At 32.8% G+C, this 25419-nt stretch overlaps 1 protein-coding gene across 4 annotated transcripts in view; it reads right to left on the reverse strand.

Moving 5' to 3' along the window:
• Positions 1 to 225: 225 nt before the first annotated feature.
• The window catches only part of SPOCK3 (SPARC (osteonectin), cwcv and kazal like domains proteoglycan 3), a 469574-nt gene continuing 444380 nt past the window's right edge, over positions 226 to 25419 (reverse strand). For 3 of the 4 annotated variants that reach the window (XM_032855450.1, XM_032855451.1, XM_032855449.1), the window contains 4 exons: positions 11853 to 12074; positions 7323 to 7385; positions 4745 to 4882; positions 226 to 1926 (listed from right to left, as the gene is read on the reverse strand). In XM_032855450.1, coding sequence (XP_032711341.1) covers positions 1757 to 1926; positions 4745 to 4882; positions 7323 to 7385; positions 11853 to 12074 — 593 coding nt within the window. In that variant the 3' untranslated portion in view covers positions 226 to 1756. Of the gene's footprint in view, positions 1927 to 4744; positions 4883 to 7322; positions 7386 to 11841; positions 12075 to 25419 lie in introns of those variants that run through there. The other variant, XM_032855452.1, reaches the window with a different exon arrangement.

A 25419-nucleotide genomic window follows, 5' to 3' on the forward strand; every position in this document is an offset into this window, starting at 1 on the left:
AATTCTATGACAAATGAAAAAATTAAATGAACATACAAAAATCATTTTTAACATATACAGGAAAACAATATCCAAGATGCCAAGAACTCTGATTTTGAAATTCAAAAATTCAAAAAATTTTCCTAGCTAGTTTGTGATGTATTCATTTTAAAAAAATCAAAGAAAATATTAAAAACTCTTCGTGTTTCTATCTATAGCCCAGAAAATCATTAAGAAACAGTTTAATTTGGTTACAAGATTCTTTATTTTGTAAACTATACATAAACGGTAAAAAAGAAAATGCATTGTACTTTAAATATTACATAAAGTCAACATTAAAGTTTATTTTTTAGTGTGTATAAATCAAATGGAAATAATTCACCAATTTTACTTTCAATGAATTGTATATTGGGAGAAAAGTTGACCCACTGTTTAAATTATGATACCGATGTGTAACATTCAATAGGGTTTTCCATTTGTATTATGGGCACAAAACCATAGGTCTGATATACTCAAAAGTGATGGTTTGTCAAAATGTCTACACAATTAATTAACATGCTAACTTAAATACAGCAATTAAAGTAATTTTTGTTACAGTTAAATCTTAAATGCTACTCTCCACAATAATCATAAACAAGTCCACATGGCAGTTATGTAACAATAGAAAAAAAGAAAGAAACATATTCCATTTTCTTCATTCCAGCAGCAGTACCTTTACTGGTATTAATTTGTTAATTAGGTGTGCTTATATATTGCCTAATATCCTATATTGGTATGCATGCTAAAACCTTTCTATTTCTATTTTGCAAGGCACCATACAATACGGTCTCTAAGTTGTGACACTAGTAATAAAAATGGCATAATTTTAGGATTAAATGCAAATTTTTATCTAAAATAAGAAATAAAATAAGAATTGAGATTTTTAAATTTGACACCGAGGCAAATGACAAACCTTTGTGAAAATGTGATTCAAATGAGTCTTTCCTTTTGTCTTCCTACTTTAAATTCTTCACCCTAAGTTGCTGGTCAGAAAGATAAAGAAATCTAGAAAGGTAAAGAAACTATGCTGTTTAAGAGTATAAAAAAAATCTACGTAAGAATGCTATCCAAATTAAAATAAAAATTAGAAAGGATAACTAAGGTTTTAACTTTCAGAATCCATGGTTTTCTGTACTTGCCATTTTGTAAAATATCCTAGTATTTCCAGAATAATGTCATAACTGAAAACATCACTATTAATGTAAACATGATGGAGGACTCTACACTTGTCACTGTTTTTCTTACCCTGTGGTATCCCCTCACTCACTATAGATTTGGGAAGATGCTACTTTGGAATAGCAATTATTGTCATGCTTATTTTTATAAAATCCTTGGGGCCTAGGCCACAAATAAGTTCCTGTAAATTCAACTTAGAATCTCTCTCAGAAAAATAACGTATACAACCTTAAGCACTGGTTGTTGTTTTATTTGTGGGAGATGTATATAGTTGGTTTTTATGAAAACTTCTTGTTTTTATCAATAAATCTTCCTCACTTTCTTTTGCCTGGCTAGACTCGATATATGTTTTCTTTTTCTCTAAAGCATATAAAAACTCAAAGTAAATGATTTTTATTTAAACATAAAGTTCTATGACATTAGCTCCAATATTTGAAATAATTATACAAAATATATGTGAGTTTTAGAATCATTTTGTTTTGGGGCAAGAAGGTCATTCTCAATAGGTTATCACTTTGTAAATAATAGAAATGTAGATTTTATTGATCTCAGCTCTCATCAATCAGATGTATCCATCATGATCATCACCATCATCATCATCATCCCCTTCATCCTCATCATCATCTTCAATTTCATCTTCATCATTCATAATATCATCTTCGTCATCTTCATCATCAGTCCATTCATGGAAATCTCCACTTGCAAAATCTCCAGAGATCTCAAAATCAATAGCTTTGGAAAAAAAGTAAGCATTATTGTTATTAATGTTATTTGAGTAGTGGGATAATTTGTGGGGGATATGAAATTGTGATGAAAATTAAGCAAATTAGGGATGCCTGGGTGAATGAGTCTGTTAAGCGTCTTCCTTTGACTCAGGTCATGATCCCAGAATTCTGGGATCATGTCCTGCATTGGGGTCCTTGCTCAGTGGAGAGCCTGCTTTTCCTTCTGCTTACCGCTCCCCCTGCTTATGCTTGCCCTCTTTCTCCTTCTCTCTGACAAATACATAAATAAAATCTTAAAAAAAAAGGAAAATTAAACAAATTAATAAAATTTTACTTTGCTTTTTATCTTATTTAGCAAAGATAAGGAAAAATCCATTCTCTAGGGGCGCCTGGGTGGCTCAGAGGGTTAAAGCCTCTGCCTTCCTCTCAGGTCATGATCCCAGGGTCCTGGGATCGAGCCCCACATCAGGATCTCTGATCAGCAGGGAGCCTGCTTCCCTTCCTCTCTCTCTGCCTGCTTCTCTGCCTGCCTGTGTTCTCTGTCTGTTAAATAAGTAAATAAAATATTTTAAAAAAAATCAACTCTCTATCATTTGTTGAAATTTGTGTGCTAAAAAGCAGAATAATGGTATCTGATATGAAACACCTCCAGTTCAGTAATATTGATCTCAACCCAGTTTTTCTAGAGGTCCATGTGAAACACTGAAATTTACAAAAATAAATAAATAAATAAATTTCTTCTACTAGTGTAGTAAGCAAAATAATTGTTCCCTAATGAACATCACTTCCTAATTGCTGAAACTGTGAATATGACCTTAAATGGTGTAAAGGGCTTTGTAGATGTGATTAAATTAAGGACCTTGAGATGAGGAGATTATCCTGGGTTATTCAGTGGGCTCAGGTGATCAAGTGCATCCTTAAAATCAAAGAACCTTTCCCAGATAGAGTCAGAGAGATGCAACTTTGCTAGCTTTGAAGTTGGAGGAAAGGGTCCAAGGAGCCAAATGTGAGCTGCCTACAGAAGGTGGAAAAGGCAAGGAAACAGATTCTTCTCTAGAGCCTCTAGAAAGTACGGAGATGATGTTGAGTTCAAGAAGACCCATGTTGGACTTCTGACATGTAAAACTGTAAGGTAATACATCTGTGTGTTTTAAGTCAATAAATGTATGGAAATTTATTATAATAGCATTAGAAAACGAACATAACTAAGTCAGTACTTTAAAAAATATTTAGAACAAATCCTATTAATGTAATCCAATGTTTATAAATTGATATCACAATACAACACTTTAAAATCCATATCTTATGTGAGGACAATGTTATTCTTATCCTCCTTCCTCATGCTTCTTCTTAATAATTTCAACATGCTAAGAAAACTCAGAAGTTATGTTCTCAAAACAATTTCCCTGCTCACTCATTGAATTCATCTCCAATATAACTTTTATTACATCATAAAAAAAGTTAAAATTCTTTATCCATCATGGGCATCAATGATAATTGTTGTAATTAATAATGTAACCATCTTAAACTACATATTACAAAGATACGTTCTTTATGTGTAAAGTTACGTTAGGTGTGTACTAAATACTACTTCTTCCTACTTAAATCTAATAACAGGAGTTAGAAAACCAAAACCAATCTATTAAAAATATTATGGAATAAATAAAGGCAGAATAGGCATTTAAGCACTAGATGGGATTCCTTTATATAGTTTACCATTTCTATTTTTTAAACAATCACAGTCTGTCAGTTTAAAAATTGCATAAAAGATGGGCACCTGGGTGGCTCAGTCAGTTAAGTGTCTGCCTCTGGCTTAGGTCGTGATCCCAGGGTCCTTGGATCAAACCTGGCTTTGGGCTCCTTGCTCAGCAGGGAGTCTGCCTCTCCCCCTCCCTCCACTCCTCCACACCCTCCTTCTACTCTCTCTATCATAAATAAAATATATATTTTTAATTGCATAAAGGAGACAACTAAACATTATCTAAAATACAAGACTGACCAAGTACTTTATTTTCATTTTTGGTCATGTATATTAATTGAGACACAATCCATTAATTCCTAGTACATACTTGTGTGCATGAGCATGTGAGTGTGCATGTTGTGTTTTGTGTATGTACAACTAAATGACTTTTTAATGAAAACCACCATTGTACAAGCAAAAATACTCATTTGAAATTTGCATTCTGAAAAAATATTTTGTGAAGCAAAAAAGATACCGCATTTAAGACTCTAAAATACATGTATGGGATGATCAATTTAACTCATATTATTTTTAGGTCTATATGTAATATCATGTTCATAAAAAGAATTAGCATATTAATTATAATTACCCTCAAACATTTAAACTGTATTTTTTTCACCCAAATATAAGGAAATACACTAAGATAGCTTCAACTGATGGTCTTTTACTCTTAAAATGTTAGCTTTTCTTTTGTAAGTTTGCCTGCATACTCTCTAAGTCAATTTCTTCAAAGGTACACAGACAGAAGGGTGTCATATGGGGACAAGGCATACACTAGGGTTAGCTGACCTGGAATAGAGTGGATGACAAGAGTCTGCCTTACTTGAGAAGAAAACAGAAGGTATTTAATATCCTTTCTGTGTTTGAAGTAGTGAAAAGAACCTACCTTAAAATATCTGAGTTGTGCTATTCCATTTATTATTTATGCAAGTTTTTCCTATGTTAGAAGTGACTCTGTCATGTCTCCCCCCATATATTTGCTATTCTTCGCATAGAGTATGTCCTCATTAAGTGCTTGAACAAATGAACGAGATTCTTAAGAACTTATCCAGTGCTTGAGAAATTACTAAATAACCCTTCTTACCACAATCTGCAACACCATTTGTTCTGGATCCCATTACTTCATTTCCATATCTGTCAACACACCAGCACTGTCCGACACTGCCATGGCATTGTGTTGGCTTGTAGTAACCATCTTCATCACATAGGGGGATGTACTGTCCTGTGAAGCGCACACACACACACAGATTATAAATAAATTGTATTCCTTTTTTGGTGGTCACCAATTATGCATTAATTCACTCAAGACATACACACACATGGAGTTTCCACTCCAGGTTGTGAACTAGTGATTCAAGTTGAACAAAATAGGTGAGGTCACTGCTATCATGGAGCAGGCCATTGTTTCTTTTGTTAAGCACCTTTACTATTCCTCTTTCTCATTCTGCAAAGAGTATTGTACTCAGAGGCATAATACAGAATTAGAACCTAGTTAACGCCATGTTTATTACATCATCCAGTCCACTCAGCATGGCATATCAAACCCTTTACCATCATCACTGCCAAGTTTTTACTTTCATTTCCCCAAATTTTCATTCATATATTCCAAGCTCTTTCCATCCACATCAGACTGTTTTCCTCAAATTCAATACTGCTTGATCTTTGCATTTATCTTTTTCTTATCTGGAATCCATCCACCCTCCCTACCCCTTACATTTTAAGATTTGACTTAAATATGACCAGTAATATGAAGCCTTCTTTTAAGCTAGAGGATTTCTGATATACTTCAACTGTGTGTGAGTGTCTGTGTGTGTAGTTTATCATCGCTTGCTCCCACTGCTATACTGTAATATCCTCTATATTGGGAATTTTAGATTCTCTTGGTTTTGATTGTCATATTAACAACTCTTAAAGTCAATCTAGTGGGAAAGACAGACATTTATTTTCACATCTCCAATACTTAACATAGTATCTGGCACATTGCTAATGATAAACATTTAACTGATAATTTAGAAGTGAATTCACTTTCTTCAATGTTTATAGCAATATAACAATGTAAGATTTAGGAGAGTAGAAAATTTTCTTGTCTTTCTTGACTTTTTTTTTTCCTCAGTGACCAGACACACTACAGTTATCTAGTGAAAGAAAAAAAAAGTGCAGAATAAGTTGATAAAACATGAAATTCTTTCAATTCATTTAGTCTCATAACTACATGGGATCATAATTTTATCTCTTTAAAAAATGCCAAAATTCTGATATATAAATAATTTAATTTTAAAATTGTAACTCTTTTGAAAGATTTGGTCTTTCAATGAAGAAGACATTAATAAGCACTAAATATGTTTTTATTTGGTAGCTTCAAATAATTAAATCCTGAATTTTAATCCTTGATCAAATCTAAAATATTTTTCAACTGAACTTCAATGTCTTTTTCTATTGTACATGGATAAACTTTGCTTTGTGGAAACAAAGAAAGCTATGCATGAATGTATTATTTCACTTTTGGACTGTGGTATGATATGAATTTTGTAACATAGCTAAAAGAAACATGACACATTGTAATTTTATCACTGGTATTCCTCACATCTAAAAATGCTTTATAACAAAAAGAATTAGCCTTTTCATTTTGAACTATGGATTTTCAAGTAATATAAAAAAACTCATCTAAACACACAATATTGTAATTACAAAGATAGCATGTCATAATAATCAGACTCAAAAACATTATAAAATTATATGCCATTAAATACTCAAGGGCATTAACATATATGGGAACAAAACAAAAACAAAAACATTGCATATGTGGTATTTTGCATTGGATCTTAAAATAGAAAAAGGACTTCAATGGGAAGACTGGTGAAATCCAAATAAAATGTAAGTCTTAATAAATAGAATTATAGCAATGTTTATTTCTTAGACTTAACGAATAGACAATGGCTGCTTGATATAGTAAGATGGTAACTTTGGGGGAGGCTGAGTAAAGGATGTATGCAAACTATGCAGGCAAACTAACCTCTGTAAAATTTATTTAAAATTGCCTGAAAAAATAGTTTGTTTAAAAATTGTATGTCTAAAAGAATAAACAAAATAATCATAAATAATAGTTTAATAATCTTGACTGTTCTAATATTTTAAGGCTCTGGGTGAAATTTGTTATCAACTATCTAGTACATATATATTTATTTGCTAAAAGTAAGTTTGTAAAAAGTCCTGAAGAAAAACAGAAAGTCTTTTGAATTTTCTTGAGGTACTCAGGGGATGCTTTTATCCATCTTTCAACCATTTCTCTCTCTCTGTCTCTGTCTGTCTGTCTGTCTCTCTCTCTCTCTATATATATATGCATGCCATTATTCTTGAATTGTTAACAATAGAATTAAGATTAAAGTTTCTGCTGATGCTTTAACTTTAGCATTGTTTAAATCTATTTTTCACTTAATAACTTTCAAAATGAACATTATATTAGGGTAATAAAACAGACATAATATCTTTCAATAGGTAAGATAATAAAAGTAAGTTTAATGGCTTTCAAAAACTTCATAAATTTTGTTACTGAAATTTAGTGTCATCTATCTTTGTAGGATTAATATTGATTTTATGTTGCTGTTTCCCTGGGGTTATTTATGTAAGCAATAAAGGCTTCAGAAGAATGATCTATTACTCACCTAGGAGCTTCTTTACCCCTTGCCGCTTCTGAATATTGCTGAGCTCCGTCTGGCAAGGTGGGTCTGCAGTGACATTAAAAATGTTACTTCAAGGATTATAGTTAAACAAAGAAGTATAATTTCTATGTTATCAGACTTACATTGGCCTTTACATGGCTTAAAAAGAAACATATTATACGTCAATTTCTTTTATAGATTACATACATATAGATACACAGATGTGTATCTATCTGTATACACTGAGAAAGAAAGAGTCAGAGACATAGGGACAGAGAAGGAGAGAGAGAGAGAGAATGGCTTTCCTAATTACTGATACTAGAATACCTTTGATTTTCTGAAGAGAGATCAAATTGGATGAAAAAAAAATGATATGAAATACTCATATGATGGAAAATGGTTCTTATCATTTACTTTTAAAGGGTCAATCAACCCAGCAATGTAAATCCAACTGATGGACTAGTGCCCAAACAATTAACTGATTATGTTTCTCCTTCATTTAAAACAGTCTCTATGATACAGAGAAGTAGATTTACATTTAAAAAAGTAATCTAAAAAAAGTCAATGCTCTTTCTAGTTATATCAGACATACTATTATAAATTTTGATCCTGAATAATGCTGACAGGCTTTAGTCTCTTTAGTTTCATCTAGATACTCCAAGTATGCATGTAATGTGGAAATAAAACATAATATACCATAATTTCTGATATGCCATCTTTTAAGAAAATTTAAATTTAAAATTAAGCATGACTTTTTTTCAAACTCAACCACTTAAAGGAGAATATTTTCAGAGAAATACAAAATTCTAAATAGAAACAATATAGCCTGGTATAAATATATAAATATAAATATATATATAATTATATATATTCTTATATAATAAATATATTTTCTAATTTATAATATTCAAGCAGGTCAATGTATTTTAGGTCATTTTCTAAAACTTGTTGTATGACAATGCATCATAAATTATTGAAAAAGCAAACCAATAAACTAGTTCCTATTTTCCCATACTATAACTTTTAAGGAAAAAGTCAACGTATAGCTAACTGAAATAATTTAAAAAGCATTACACTAATTTTATAATATCCAGTTATTAAATTTGCATGTAATAGTGTAATGAGGAAATGAGACAAATTGCTTAATATATATTTTATAATTAAAATTTATAAGACCAACAAGTCTTTTTGCTTGGGAAATCTAAAATGTGAAGAAAAAGTAAATTTTTTGAGAGAGAGAGACAAACTAAGAAACAGATTTTAACTACAGAGAACAAACTGAGCATTACCAAAGGGAAGGTGAGTGGAAGGTTGGGGAAAATAGGGGGTGGGGATTAAAGAGTACACTTGTCATGATGAGCCCTGAGTAATGTATAAAATTGATGACTCAGCATATTGTACACCTAAAATGAATATAATACTGTATGTTAACTATACTGGAATTAAAGAAGAAAAACTTAATTTAAAAAATGGGGACGCCTGGGTGGCTCAGTTCGTTAAGTAGCTGCCTTCGGCTCAGGTCATGATCCCAGCATCCTGGGATCGAGTCCCACATGGGGCTCCTTGCTCGGCAGGGAACCTGCTTCTCCCTCTGCCTCTGCCTGCCACTCTGTCTGCCTGTGCTCCTCTCTCTCTGACAAATAAATAAAATCTTTTTAAAAAATGTAGTGATATTTGGGGAGAGAAAAGCAAGTTGCAAAATGGTACAAACAGTATGACACTGTATGCATTTTTTATAATAAACACAATAGTGTGACTTCTTCATCAAAACATATGTGTTCATGTAAATGTACAAATAGTGGATTGGAAACAATATTTGATGGTCTACCAGAGCGGAGTGAGAGGAGATTGGCTTGGGATGGAATGCAAAAGAGATCTCAACTTTATAATGCTTTTAAAATAAAAAATCTTGATGTTAATATCATACAATATTGACAATTTTTATTTCCGGGTGATGGGTACTTGGATATTTGTTAAATTGTTTTTGTAGTATTTTGGATTTTCTTAATTTCTAGAAATTAAAAAGAATCTAATCTTTCAAAAGAAAGAAAAATTATTTTTGAAGTCTAAATAATTACTTTATTGTTCTACTTCATTTTGAAATTGATCTAATCTCTTTGTTTTTCCTAATAATAATGTGGGTCTCTTATACTAGATATTAAAATAATAGGAATCAAGTTACATAGTATGAGCTTCTAGACTAGACATTTAAAAATTTACTACCCTCTAAATATAATATTTAGAACCCAGAGGAAAAATTTGAGCTGAAGTTTCAATATTATATTGAAAGCTTTTTTTCTAATTGCTATGGGTTAACTATTGCAAAGTAAAATATTATTTCTATATGTTTTCTGTGATATTGCCCGAATTCTCTCCCTCCCCCTCTGTCTGTCCCTTCTTCTGCCACTCACCCTGCTCTTGCTTTTTCTCTTTCAAAAAAAAAAAAAAGATTTCAAGAAAAATCATGACAGATTCAGCTGTTCATCTACACATAATATTTGATTTTGAAGTATTTCTCCTATTATTTATAAGACAGTTCTGTCTGGCCTTTAACTTAGGTATACTTGGAATGCTTAATTAAGATTTCAACTATCATTTAAAATAAGTTGCAAAGATATTTGTGTATATATTAACTATTACTTATATATGTTTATATATCATATATATTACTCTAACATATAGTCAAATATATTATATATCACTCCAATTACAGCAAAGGAATTTGTTTTATTGAATAAATAATGAGGAAAAACACATTCTAAGGTGAAACATTTGAAAAAAATGTTTTTAAATAAATGGTTATTATTTTTCATGAAATTAACTAATGAGCTAACTCTTACTGTTATTCTTATTGATAGAGCTTTTGTAACATTTTCTAGTATATTAAAGTAGTAAGCATAATTAGCCAAATTCTCCAAACTTTGGGGAAGATGTATACATCCTTTCACTTGCTCAGGTACCATCTATTAAATTATTTCTGTCATGTATTAAATGATTTCAGAGAAGATTTTCATGTGACTATAAAGTTTTTAGCCCTTTGGGTGAATACTGCTTAAAAAATGTAAAGTATATAAAGCAAAATTTTTCTTTGAGGACCTTTAATCAGTTCTACAAATACAGCTGCAAAACGCAGAAATGTTTCAAAATGAAAGTATTCATTTCTGTGGAAGAAACTTCCACAATTTTACTAATATTTTTAAAAGTTCATGGATAAACACTAAACATGGCCATCATAATACTAAAAAAATTGACTGAAATAACATCATAAAAAGACCACATATCTTTTATAGTCTTTTACCAGGATTTGTTTTTCTATTCTTTAGATGATTTAAATGCACACTGGTCGTTAAAACTATCATGTAGGTTTTTTGAAGTGGCAATTGCCTAATAAGCAAATATGCAATAATAAAATCAACAGTGTGTGTGTGTGTGATTTAAAGTATTTTAATAAAGAAAATCTAGTTTTAAACCTTATTTAATGTTATTTATAAGTAGTTAAACTACTCTACATATCCTGCTATTGATTCACTGCTAATCAATTTATGGATAATCATTTCATCCCTAGTTACTAAACTATTACTAATATGTGGAGAGGTAATTAAGATATAAAAGTCCCTACATAAGGTGTTAGCTTTTCATATGAAAAGCTGAGAATAACTAAAACAGTTTTAAGTAACTTGTACATTCTCTTAGCCATCAAGAATTTTAAAATGAGGTGACAATAACAGGTGTATCATATTAGACTAATTCCCAGTTTGTTTTTTTTTTTAAGTTAGCATCAAAATTACATGTACTATTTTTCCATAGTTTCTGCAAATTTTATCATAATGTTTTTTTTATCTTCTTGTCTTAGCTTAATTCCAGTCACCCTTAGATTGATTGTGTAAGCATGGTTTCAATGTTACATTGCATTTCCCAGTAAAGAAGGATGCCTAAAGAACTAGCATCACCCCAACTCCTCCAGTTACCTTGCCTCTTCCAGAGAGAATCAAGGTACTTTCCTTGCTAGTGAATTTTTACAAAGCTAAGTTATTTTTAAAAGTTTGAAAGGCCAAGTCATTTTAAAATCAAATGGGTAAAAATAACTTTATGGTGAATGCAATGGTTCATTCAGCTCATTTAATAAGATCACAAAATAGAACATTAAAACTCCATAGTATAGTGATAAAAAACCATTTATTTTACACCATAGGCAAAGCAGATAGAAAATTAATTTTAATGATTACTTTTAATATCTATGTTCTCATATCTCTATGTGCTTCTTGGTGGTTCATAATGGAAACTATAATGAAGTGCATTAATATGAAATATTAATTACTATTTTTCATCTTGTTTAGCATGTTTTGTATCCCTAGCAGTTATTTTGTTTAACATGCTGCTTATTTGCTCCTTTATTAAACACTCTAATGAGAAAAATATCTACTAAAATGAATGGGGTAAAATGTACTTTTTTTTTTTTTTTAATCATGAAGAAATAGATAAAATGTGACATGCAGGTCAACTATCTGCATCAGTAGGTGTCTCATCTTTTACCTTGCTGTCTCTGGAAGCAGTAGCACCATTCATTGTTAGATATCAAACTGTCCTTGTATGTGTCACAAGAGTTGAAGAATGCCTTGGTACACTGTTCATTCTTATCAAGGTAAATGCTTCCGAGCTCTGACTGGTCCAGTAGCAGGTCATAGTTTGTATCAAGTCTATTAAACATCCAGCCAAGTGAATCCTTGCAAATTGGCAAAATACTGGTATCAAATCCTAAAGGCAAAGATAGAAAATAATTAGCTAAATCCAGAAGTCACAATCAGCTGCAAGCAATATAAGGGAATGTAATAGTTGGTTTCTGTCAAGCACCTACTTAACAGTCAGAAATAAGGCTTTAAACTCATCTTGGGTAATTCATTTCCAAGTAAAGTGGAGATGGTAATACCTACCTTTCAGGATAGTTATGAGGATTAATTAACCAGAATTTAAAGTAGCTAGTACTAATTAGTCATTCACTCAATGACACTTATTACTGTAATTTTATTAGATATATTTCCATTCTTTTGAGTGTTCAAACTTTTTCTTAATAAACAGGTTGTCATGATGAATGCCTTTTTAGATGTATATAGGTATTACTGAATAATAATGTCCTATTAATAAAGAAATATAATTCATCTTCATCCCAAGGAATTTTATGAAAAGTAAAATTTTAAGGAAAGTAAAGTGAATACATAATAAATAATAGCATCAAATGCTCTATATCTTTGTGGAACCATGGTGATTCTGGTGTTTCGCAAATAATACATATCCTGACAAAAAATAACCATCATGTAAGTTACACAGGTACTCACTCTGTCTTCTCTTTCACTCAAGGCAATTTTTACAATTACAAATATGCTATAATGGGAGACAGTAGAGAACACTGGATAAGCACAGATATAGAGGGATGTCAGACTGGGTTGGCACCCAAGGTACAAACTGCTGAAGTGTGGGTTTCTCTGTATAAGCCACAGGCCCCACTAAAGCCCCATGTCCTAAATAGCATTTCAAGCAATATCAATGTTTCAAAGCTTAATTTAAAAATTTACTTTCAACTAGTCTTTGTCAGGTTTAAATCAGCTTTAATAGGTATTTTGGTAGACCACTTGCTGTTTTATTTGCTACTTTCCCTTCATTACAAGTGAAAGTTAAATAATAACCCTAACTGGTGTGAAAAAGAAAATGTGCTTGGAATTGTGGAGACTTTTTGAAAACTGAATATTCAAAGAATTTAATCTTCAACAGCAGGGGTTGAAGAGTAGTTTAACCATTTATGAATGAAATTCTCACATGCAGTTAATTTTATATTCTAGTATATAACCTATTTTGATAAATACTTTTTATACTCCAAGGTGTATAAATAATTGAAACATGCACATATGTTTAATAAATTTTAAACACAATAGAACTAAGAGTTTACCTTTCAAAAAGAAATGAAATTCTTGCAGAGTGCATGTCTGGTGAATGATAAATTTGTTGAAGTGTAATAATGTTTTAGATCGAGAATATCGAGGTATCTGATTTACTTTCAGGTCACTGGCCCAGGTCCTGGCACTACCTTGCTTGGTTAAGTTATTATATCTAGACTTTAATGTTCATATCTAGATAATGTGAGGATTTTTCAAACATGATCTCTATGTTACCTTGAAGATCAAAAATACAGTGAGTTTATGCTATTTGAATATGTTTAGACACAAAACTGTTACAAGAGTCATCAGAATCATAAGTAACAGAAAAGGAATAGACATAAAATTATTTTAATATTTTAAATTATATACTTTCAATATGATTTAATTTAGTTGATGCTACAAGTATAAAATGAAATTAATTTGGAAAAGTTGTTTCCGGTCTTATCTTGAACTTTTAGAGCAGTACCTACTAATTTATAAGTTTGAGAATTCTTGGATAACACTATCATAGTCACTATATATATATATACACGCACACATAGTCACTATATATATAACAAATTAATGAATGTATGCATAATTATTTATTGTATTTATTATTATGTATATATATAATATTCTTGACTTTTGCAGCAAGATCAATGTAAAATAAAAAAAAAAATTCTAGATCTAGGTAGAGAGCTCACTTCTGTCACAATAAAAACTTAGAGCTTTCACCCAATTTCTGAAGCCTATTTTGTCTTACATAAATACAGTTATTCTAACTTCTTTATAATTAGAATTCCTATTATTATACTTTCAAATAATTTGTATTTTTTTTACTAAGAGTTTCTTTTTATAAATATTTATTTATTTATTTTAGAGAAAGAAAGCACGAGTGGGGAAGGCAAAGGGAGAAGGAGAGAGAATCTCAAGCAGAATCCATGCTTACAGTAGAGCCCCATGGAAAGCTCAATCTCAGGACCCTGAGATTAGGATCTGAGGTGAAACCAGTAGTCTGACACTCAACTGCCTTGTACCACCCAGGAACCCCTATATCAAGAGTTTATTAGAAAGAGTACAGCATTGAGTACTGCATTTTTTTCCAAGTCTGAAAATCTCTGCCTTTTGATTAAAGTGTTTAGACTATAGGCATTAATATTATATCAATATGGTTGTGTCTAAAACTTGATGTTGGTATTGGGGGGACTGGGTGGCTCGCTCCATTAAGCAACCCACTCTTGGTTTCAGCTCTTATCTCAGGGTCTTGTGATTGAGCTCTGAATCAGGCTCTGCACTCATCAGGGAGTCTGTTTGTGGAGTCTCTCTCTGCCCCCTCCCCAACTTGTGCATGCTCTCTCTCTTTCTCTCTCTAAAATGAATAAATTAATAAATCTTTATTTTTAGATTTTTAAAAAGATTTTATTTATGTGAGAGAGAGAGAGCATGAGAGGGTAGAAGGTCAGAGGGAGAAGCAAACTCCCTGCAGAGCTGGGAGCCCGATGTGGGACTTGATCCCAAAAGTCCGGTATCATGATCTGAGCTGAAGGCAGTTGCTTAACCAACTGAGCCACCCAGTGCCCTAAATAAACAAATCTTAAACAAAACAAAACAAAACAAAACAAAACACCCTTCATATTGATGCTATTTTATTTGTCCTCTTTTATTTGTCCTCTTATTATTTGTTCTTATTATTTCTCCTTTCCTGTTCTGTTTTGGATTAAATGTGTTGCTTTTGTATTTTTATTATTCCCACTTAATTTCTGCTGTTAGTTTATGTGGTAGGCGAAATAATATCCCCTCCACATTCTAATCCCTGGATCTTTGTGATATTACATCACTAAAGGGACTTAAATTTGCAGACTGAATTAAGTGTGTTAATCAGTTGATTGGGGAGATTATTGTGGATTATTTGGATAAACCCAATTTAATTAAATAAAACCTTAAGGGTGAGAAAGTTCTCCTGGCTAATAGGCAGGAATGAGACAAAGAGAAAATTCTCCCAGATAATAGAAAGAAATGAGACAGGAAAAAAAACAACAACAACAACAAAAAAAAAAAAAAAAAAAACATGGCTTTGAAGGTGGAAGGAGACTTTAATCCTAGGAATGTGGGTGGTGTCTAGCATCTGGGACTAGCGAAGAAGGATTAGAATACTCAGTTCTATAACTGTAAGGACCTGATTTTTTTTTTTTAAGACTTTCTTTATTTAGACAGCAAGCAGGGAGTGTGTTTGCTGGGGAGTCCCAAGACAGAATCTCTAGCAGACTCTGTGTTTGGCGCAAAGCTGGCCTTGCAGCATATCCCACAGCCCTGAGATCATGACCTGTGCTGAAATCAAGATTTAGATGCTTAACTGGCTTAGGCACCCAGGAGTCACAAGGAATTGAATTTTGACAACAACTCAGCTGCTTATAGAACTGGATCCTCTTGGGGCACCTGGGTGGCTCAGTTGGTTAAGACTCTGCCTTCACTCAAAGTGGTCATGATCCCAGGGTCCTGGGATCGAGTTCCACATCAGGCTCCTTGCTCAGTAGAGTCTGTTTCTCCCTATATTCTTCCCCCTGCTCATGCTGTCTCTCTGTCTCTCTCTCCCTCTCTGTCTCTCAAAAATAAATAAAATCTTTAAATAAATAAATAAATAAATAAATAAAAGGACTCTCTTCTAGAGCTTCCAGCAAGGTATGTAGCCCCTCAAACACCATGATTTTAGTGTGGGAAGACCTGTATTGGACTTCTGACCTAAAGAACTATGAAATAATAAATTTGTGTCGCCTCAGCTACCAAATTTTGTGGTAATCTGTTACATTCATAAGAGAAATCTAATGTAGTTTATGAACTATATTTTGTTTTTTGCTGGTTGCCCATGGATTACAGCATACATCATTAATTTACCACAATCTACTTTTAAATAATATTGTACCACTTCATTTATGTGATAAGAAATTTGTCAGAGTACACTGAACTTCTTTACCTTTTCACATTCTTTTTTTTGTTAAAGATTTATTAATTTATTTGACAGACAGAAATCACAAGGAAGCAGAGAGGCAGGCAGAGAGACAGGAGGAAGCAGGCTCCCCGCTGAGCAGAGAGCCCGATGCAGGGCTCGATCCCAGGACGCTGGGATCATGACCCAAGCTGAAGGCAGAGGCTTTAACCCACTGAGCCACCCAGGCACCTTACCTTTTCACATTCTTAATATGAAAACCACATCCAAGTGGGCATTTCCCACTAACCCAGTATACCCACCTTCCTCCCACGTTCTCAATGATAAAGATCCATGAGAACTGCAATTAAGAATCAATCCAATAAATCCCAAGATTTTGTAGAAAATCATGCAACATTAGTATATTTATGAATTATTATAAATGATCCCATTTTATTTATGCTCACATAAAACATATAGGTGAATATTTACAGCAATTTTACTTATAATTACAAAACTGGTGACAACCCAAATGTCTTTCAGCTGGTGAATGGATAAACAAATGATTGTATATCTATGTAGAGAATAGTATAAACATAGGTGTTGAGGCTAAATTAATTCCAGAATAACGGTCTGTTCTGCACTTGCCATACAAAGCTTAAAAGCTATCCTTAAAAGACTCAAGTTGATGCCAAGTTATTTAATTTCATGCCAGAACAAAACAGAACACTGTAGAGAAATATCACAAAATCCAGCAACCAATAATTTAAAATTCACAATGTTCGGATCCAATTAAAATTGACCAAGCATGACAAGAAGTATAAAAATACGACCCATAATTTGGAAAAATCATAATCTTGAAAATATACTCAGAAATTGCAATGATGATGAGATTAGTATACATGGATTGTAAAAATAACTATATTTTTTTCTTCACTATTCTGAATGCGTCTATATTGTTGTGTCTGAAGTATAATGTGACCCCCTAAGTATGGCAAATAGGACTCTGTGTGTGTGTGTATGTGTGTGTGTGTGTTTGTGTGTGTAGAGGATCTATATATGGAATGCTCTCTGATAGTCATCACATATGATCAAATCTGCTAGTTTTTCTATACAAGATGAGAGAGAAAAAAATAACTAAGGGACAATCTAAACATATGAATTGAAATAAGATATTAGGAACTTGATACAACAGAATACTCAAAAACAACCTTGAGAGTCTGAATATTGCTTAAAATTACCTTATTACAAATCTGGAAATAATACACAGTTGTGTAAAAATTAAGAGTAGATGCAGATTATTGGTTATGATTCTACATGTGTTGAACTTAAGGACTTTGACATTCCTTGACTTTATTAAAGTTTCTTCTTAGACCATTGTTTTTAAAAAGTTCTCCTCTCTTGAATATTACTCTTTTCACAAAATGTTATGATAATTTTCTAAGTAGAGGTAACCCAGAGCTCAAGCTGTAATTAATGTAATGTTTGGGATATGCATATGTTCAGTGATGTTAAAAATAAAAAATATGTGGGGCACCTGGGTGGCTTAGTCTGTTAAGTGTCTGCTTTCATCTCAGGTCTGTCATGATCTCAGGGCCCTGGGATCAAGCCCACAGCAAGTTCCCTGATTGATGGGAGTCTGCTTTTCCCTCTGACTCTCCTCACGCCCATGCTTTCTTTCTCTCTCAAACAAATAAATAAAATCTCAAAATAAATAGATAGATGATAGATAGATAAAGGATAGATAAATATATGGATTAAATCAATGTAGAAAGAATATTATATGCAAACAGTCAAGTTAAAAAGCATAAAATCACTATGTTTGTACATTGACAAGGATGGGAACTACATTTACAATGACTGAGGTTGACTCATTTACTTTCTCTCCCCCCCCAGTCTTACTGAGATACATGTAATTGATGTAGAACATTGTATCAGTCCAAGGTATACAACATAGTGATTTGATATATGTATATATTGCAAAATGATTATCACAATAAGTTTAGTTAACCCATCACCTCACATACAAATTTTTGGTCTCATAATGAGAACTTTTAAGATTTACTCTCTAGCAATTTACAAATATATAATACAGTATTGTTAACCAGAGTCACCATGCTATACATTACATCCCCAGATTTCATTTATCTTATAACTGAAAGTTTTTACCTTTTGACCAGTTTTATTCATTTTTCACATGCTCCACTCCCAGCCAATTTCTCACCTCTGGGAACCACTAATCTGTTCTCTGTAGCTATGAGGTTTTGTTTGTTTGTTGCTGTTGTTGCTATTGTCTTTTTCTCCCCCTTAGGTTCCATATATAAATGAGACTATAAGGCATTTGTCTTCCTCTATTTTACTTATATTTGGGATATTTAAAGTAAAGTTAAGTAAAGGCTTTGTAATTTATCTTAATATTATAAATTTGTCATTATCTTAAAATACTTTCAAAATTTAAACTAAAGTTTTTATCATATTTTAAGACTATCAAAGATTACTCAAGAAGTAATATTTTGTTTCACAGTGTTATTCAATTAATCATGTTTTTATAATTCAGATTTTTTAAATCAATTAATAATAGGATTCTAGGATTTAAAACTACTTTGCATTGTGTTGAAAATAATCACAGTTGACCTTGTAGAAGATAATGCTTAACTCTTAAGACATTTTACCACATTCTCTCCTATTTATTCATTCAACTTTTTTCAGTCTTCTACATTTGTTATCCTTTTACCTATCCCTTAAATATTGGTCTTGCTAACATTCATTTTCCAGCTGATATAGTTTTAATTTAGTCCAAACTAGTCATCTTGGGGTGCTTATTCCCTTATATTTAACCAACATGAGTCAAAACTCATGATCTATATGACTGGTCCATGTACCTTTTTGAGCATAATACAACATAAGTATAAGCACAGGTACACATACATTGTATTTTCTTTAAATTTTTTTTAAGATTTTTATTTATTTATTTGACAGAGATCACAAGTAAGCAGAGAGGCAGGCAGAGAGAGAGAGGGGGAAGCAGGCTCCCTGTTGAGCAGAGAGCTTGATGCAGGGCTCAATCCCAGGACCCTGAGATCATGACCTGAGCCAAAGGCAGAGGCTTAATCCACTGAGCCACCCAGGCACCTCACACATACATTGTATTTTAAATAAAACATTGATTGCAGAATGCACAAGTTAGTTGGACAAGTTAGTGCTTATAGGATATGATCTGAATCCACTTTTGTTTTGTTTTGTTTTCTCCCTGATGCATATTTACTCATTGGTAGGTTTTCTCTGAAGAACTCCTCTGGAAAACTTCATTTCTTCATCTCAGCTTCAGTTAACAAAAAAATTGCATAGTCCCTTTAAGGTTGTTATTTAATAACTACTATACTATTAACAGACTGCAACAAATATGGGTTAATTGGCATTTCAAAATTTCAAAATGTCTAATTTCATGTAATGGTCAGAACTCCAAAATGATTCTTCCTAGCTGGGGATTTTCTTTTAAAAAGATTTTATTTACTTATTTGACATAGAGAAAGATCACAAGTAGGCAGAGGCAGGCAGAGAGAGAGGGGGAGGCAGGCTCCCCGCTGAGCAGAGAGCCTGATGCGGGGCTCTATCCCTAGCCCCTGAGATTATGGCCTGAGCTGAAGGCAGAGGCTTAACCCACTGAGCCACCCAGTTGCCCCCCCTAGCAGATGCAAAGTCAGGCAAGAATATGATGCTTCCTTAATCTTCCATTTTTCTTCTAACTCCCTTTTCCCAACTTCTTTATGATGACCTTCAGTTTTGGAGTGAATGAATGAAGGATACATAAGTGTGGACAGAGAAGTTCTTACCAAATAGATGACTTAAAATTAGGAAGGTATTGGGGGTTAAGGGGGTAGGAGAAGAGTAAATGAAACAAGATGGGATTGGGAGGGAGACAAACCATAAGTGACTCTTAATCTCACAAAACAAACTGAGAGTTGATGGGGGGAGGGGTTTGGGGGGGTGGGGTTTTGGACATTGAGGAAGGTATGTGCTATGGTGAGTATTGTGAAATGTGTAAACCTGGTGATTCACAGACCTGTACCCCTGGGGATAAAAATATATTATATGTTTATAAAAAATAAAATTAAAAAAAATTTTTAAAAAAAATTAGGAAGGTATTATGCCATATTGTCCAATTAGGTTATGAAATCTATTTTTCTTCCAGATCCTTTTATTTTGGAGGTGAGGGTTTTGGGGTCCAATCGTATTTCAAGTGATATATGAGATTTTTCCTTTGGTTGGCCCCACCTCTTAGTCCCTAGAAATCTGGGAATCCATTTTTCTGTCAGGGTTTACTCTATATTCAAAACAACTTTGATGGGAAGAATTTACATTGTTTCTCACTCATATGACTCAACTATTACCCATAATAAATATCTTTGCACTTCCTGTCCAGAAATAAAATTCCAAAACAACAGCAACTTTCCTTTGCTTTGACACCAAAAAAGTAAGCAGTTCATGGCTATCTGACTTGTAGACTTTCCTGCTAAAATTCAGGCCATTACCCACTTGTCTGGAAACACATATAGAACAGTAGCTCTGTTAAAATCTGTCTCTCAATTTGAAATAAAGGAAAGCACCCTCATCTTCTTACAGAAGCAGTGAAATCATAGTATGGCTCTTTCCAATAAAACACTTTCATAAATGCTACTGCCACCTTTTTTATTTATTCTCTTAGATCCTCATTTGGATCCATATTTTAGGGGCAACTGGCTTTCATCTGCACAATGTAGATTAGTGTTTGTTTGAATAATGGGAGGTGTATCTTAAAAGTGTTATCTTTAGAATTCTTCCTAGCACACTGCCTCTAAAAGCAGAATATTTTAACAGCAATATCAAGAAGTGTAGGTATGAGTAATCTGGGATGTGGGGGTGAAAGACGTTCTAGGTAGAAAAAATAGTAAGCAAAAAGATCTAAGATCAGGCCATGCTTGATGCCACTGTACAAGAGAAAGAAGCAACATGATTGGAATTGAATGAATGAGGAAAAAGTTGTAAGAAATGAGGTTAGAGAATTAATGGTCTACTCACTCACACAGGTCACAATAAAGATGTTGGCTTTTACTGGGAGATCTTCCCATCTGTCTCCATTTTTTTTTTTTCCCCTCAAGGATGGCTCTCAGGTGATTGGCTTAGGCTACTGAAATAATGAACTTAACATTTACTGATTTGAGGAAGACACAAAAACAGATTTATATGGGGCAACATCTAAATTGGACTTTGGCCAGCTTAAGTGATGGCTTGCTAAAATTTCAGAGAAGATTTTAATGGGAAGTTTGAATATAGGATTCTGAATATCAGGGCTAGAAATATAATTTGGGTATCATTTGTGTGTATCTCATTTTTAAATAGGTTACTGAACAAAATCATAAAATTAATTATCACATCTAGAAGAAAAATATTGCCTTAGGAACTACTAATATTATTTATCAAATAGATGATAAATGATTAGAAAAGGAGATTCAGGAGTGGTTCATGAAGTAAGTGGGATCTTTTTATTCACTGATTTATCCTAAATGCCTGAGAAAATGTTTGGCAAAAGGTATGCATTCTAAAGTATTTCATAAATGCCAATTAAATGAATTAAGTGGTAAGTACATATCAGATAGTATAAAGGTGGGATGCACATATATATAAAGAAGACAAGATATGGAAAATACAAATATACACTCAAAAAAGATATAAAATATATAGAGCAGAGTTCTAGAGTAGGTATTATATATGAGCAGAGAAAATAGTGAGAGGTGTCAGCAAGTTAAAGTAGAAGGAGGTAACACCAGATGTGAGATTTGAAAATGAAAACAAACAAACAAACAAAACAATAACAATAACTTGTGTTGGAGAGATATTAGATGTAGGCAAAAAATGAAGGGTAAGGTAGATGAGGAATTTTCTGCTGGTTTCATGATAAAACTTCAAGTGTTTGAATGACCCAGCAATTGCACTACTGAGCATTCATCCCAAAGATACAGATGTAGTGAAAAGAAGAGCCATATATACCCTAATGTTCATACCAACAATATCCACAATAGCCAAACTGTGGAAAGCGCTGAGATGTTCTTCAACAGACAAATGGATAAAGAGGATATGGTCCATATATACAATGGAATACCACTCACCCATCAGAAAGGATGAATACCCACCATTTGCATTGACATGAATGGAACTGGAAGGGATTATGCTAAGTGAAATAAGTCAAGCAGAGAAAGACAATTATCATACAGTTTCACTTATATGTACAACATAAGGAATAGCATGGAGGACATTAGGAGAAGGAAGGGAAAAATGAAGGGGGGAATCAGAAAGGGAGATGAACCATGAGAGACCATGGACTCTGGGAAACAAACTGAGGGTTTCAGAAGGGAAGGGGGCACGGGGATGGGTTTGCCCAGGGATGGGTAATAAGGAGGGCAGGTATTACATGGAGCACTGGGTGTTACATGCAAACAATGAATCATGGAACAATACATTAAAAATTAATGATGTACTGTATGGTAACTAACATAACATAATCAAATTCAAAAATTAAATTAAATTAACAAAAACTTTGGACAAGAAAAGGTTAAGTTTGTTTCAAGGTGGTAAATGAATTTAGGGAAAGGTAACCCAAAACAATACAATGGTTCATTAGCTCAAGAAAGGGTCTAGGAAAGGAAACACTGAGACAACACTTACTCAAGAACTCACTTGAGTAAAAAGACCAATATCCCATGCATAATCATGAACCGTGCTAGAAAGACAAGAGATTATCCCTCACTTGGGAAAATAAAAAATATCACTATGTAGCACCACCTGAATTTTTCAACCACTTATATATCCCATAACTTATTGACTATTTAGCATAATGAAATCTTCAGTTAAAGAAATAGACAATATCATGGAAATAAATGGTTTATTTATGAAAAGCATCTACTCAAAATATCTTTATAGGCATATATCTTTATTATGAAAAATGAGGGGCACTAAAATAAATATTTTTTAATTATGGAAAGTATAGATATTATAATATGGTTTTAAAAAATAAAATCTCAAGTTACTAAAACCTGGGTAAATTTTTGAAATTTTTCAACATTTAGCACTCAGACTAATAAATATAAATAATTTGACATAGAAGGAATTCAATAAGCAAAAATCTTTCTCTGGAGAGTTGGTATAGTTTATCAATATAACTTAATTCAAGAAACCCTTAAATACATGTATTAATCCCACTCTATATGTTATTTATGTTTACAAGAAAAGAAACAAAAAATCACTTAAAAATATTATTATGAAGGCCAAAAACAGTAATTTTTTGAAACATTTATAAAATCTTTAGCCAAAATTAAATAGGAAAATATACTTTTTGTACAAATGTGTTTGTGTGTACAGTGTATTAGAGGCAGTTATCACAATCCAAATGAATTATATACTTGAACTGATTTAATATTACTTGAATTCTGAGAGATTCCTTTGAAAGATTATATGATGAGTCAAAGAACATAAGTTTATAAGTTCAGAGTCCATAAAATCTATATTCAAATCCCTTTATCACTTTTTATTTATGTTACTTCAGGTTTTATCTCTTATCCTTCTTCAACTGTAAGGAGGGACAAAAAAAATCCACTTTGCAAGGTTGTTGAAGGGACTATATAAAACAATATAAATGATTGCTTTTTATGACTTAATCCCATGGGATTGATATTAAATTACAATGGCCTACGTGCAAACCACCACAGTGTACTCACTAATGGGTAGAACCTATTTGCTATTGTACCTCTTTTCCCTCCCATACTCACCAATTCCTATTATCCTTTGGAGAACACCATAATCCCCATGAAACATCTAAAATCATTTAAGAAATATCTAGTGATCTCTGTTCTCTTCAAAGATGTGGCACAAATTTCTAAAAGGCAAAATCTATCAGACATAGTCTTTATAACTGAAAAATATCTCTCAATATTCCTTGAATGTTTATGCCACTGTAGAAAATGAAGTTATCCACATGTAGAATGTAAGCACATAGGAGTTCACTTCCTAATCTTATGAAATAACAAGGATATTAATAACTGCATTTGCGTAAATATATTAGCCTAATTGCAATTAACATAAAAACAATGTAAAATCATTCAAATGAAAGAAAAACTCAGGAAATGTAGATTTCAAAACACTCAAAATGATGGAAGGACTGTGCTCACTCATGAAGGTTTACAATGTTAAAAAGTATTATAACACCCAAAATAAATAAATTTAAAGACTGCTAGATTTGGGAAACGAGTGGGGGTACACATGAGTAAGTAATTAGAAGTAAAATAGCATTTTAGCACACACTGGCTTCAATACATGCTATACTCCTAGGTCTTCTAGATTCAAAGAGAGATAAGACAAAAATCTTCTGCCCACTTGTCATTTAAATAGTTATTTTAGATTCTGTTCCCGGTAATGACTGAGTAACATTTTCTGGACTGATGCTCCTACTCCTAAATAATTAAACTCTGCACATAATTTAAAAAAAAAATAAGAAGGGACTGAAGAATGATTAAGAAACTGACAGATACTGGTGAAAAGGCCACATTTTGAAAGAGAGGTTATACGGAGTGAATTCTCAATTTTTGTGTTTTTTAGCCTGGGAACAAAGTGTTGATATGGGAGAAGGTAGGGGGGAGGAACACTTGTGTAGCTCAATCAGTTAAGCATCTGCCTTCTGCTCAGGTCATAATCCTAGAACCCTGGGATCAAGCCCCATGTAGCGTTCCCCGCTCCATGGGGAGCCTGCTTCTCTCTCTCTCTCTCTCTCTCTCTCTGCCTATTGCTCCCCCTGCTTGTGAGCTCTCTCTCCCTCTCTCTCTCTGTCAAACAAACAAACAAAAAATAATAATAAAATAAAATCTTAAAAAAAAAAAAGGCAGGAGGAACTCTGGTAGAAAAACGATTCAGACATTCTAGCCTGGAAAATTAGAAAATTTGTGTACAACCATTGAAAATCAAGAGAGAAATCCAGGCAGGAAAAGAGCCAGAGAGCCAGGTACTTTCTGCCTTAGCTTATGATGACCCGGCAATCACACAAGCACACTGTGGACTCCAATCACCTACACTACAGACTACATATCTGAATTGAGATTAGAGCTAGAACCCAAGAAATAAGACTTTTCATTTTGAGTCCAACAAAATTAATCATGTGCTAAAATAAAAAATGCTTGTTGGACTAAAGTAACATAATAAAGCATTCCACAATTTGGTATCTGTAACATCCGGAACACTA

This window comes from Lontra canadensis, unplaced genomic scaffold (genome assembly GCF_010015895.1).
Source record: "Lontra canadensis isolate GAN:19392208 unplaced genomic scaffold, GSC_riverotter_1.0 scaffold10, whole genome shotgun sequence".
NCBI lineage: Eukaryota > Metazoa > Chordata > Mammalia > Carnivora > Mustelidae > Lontra > Lontra canadensis.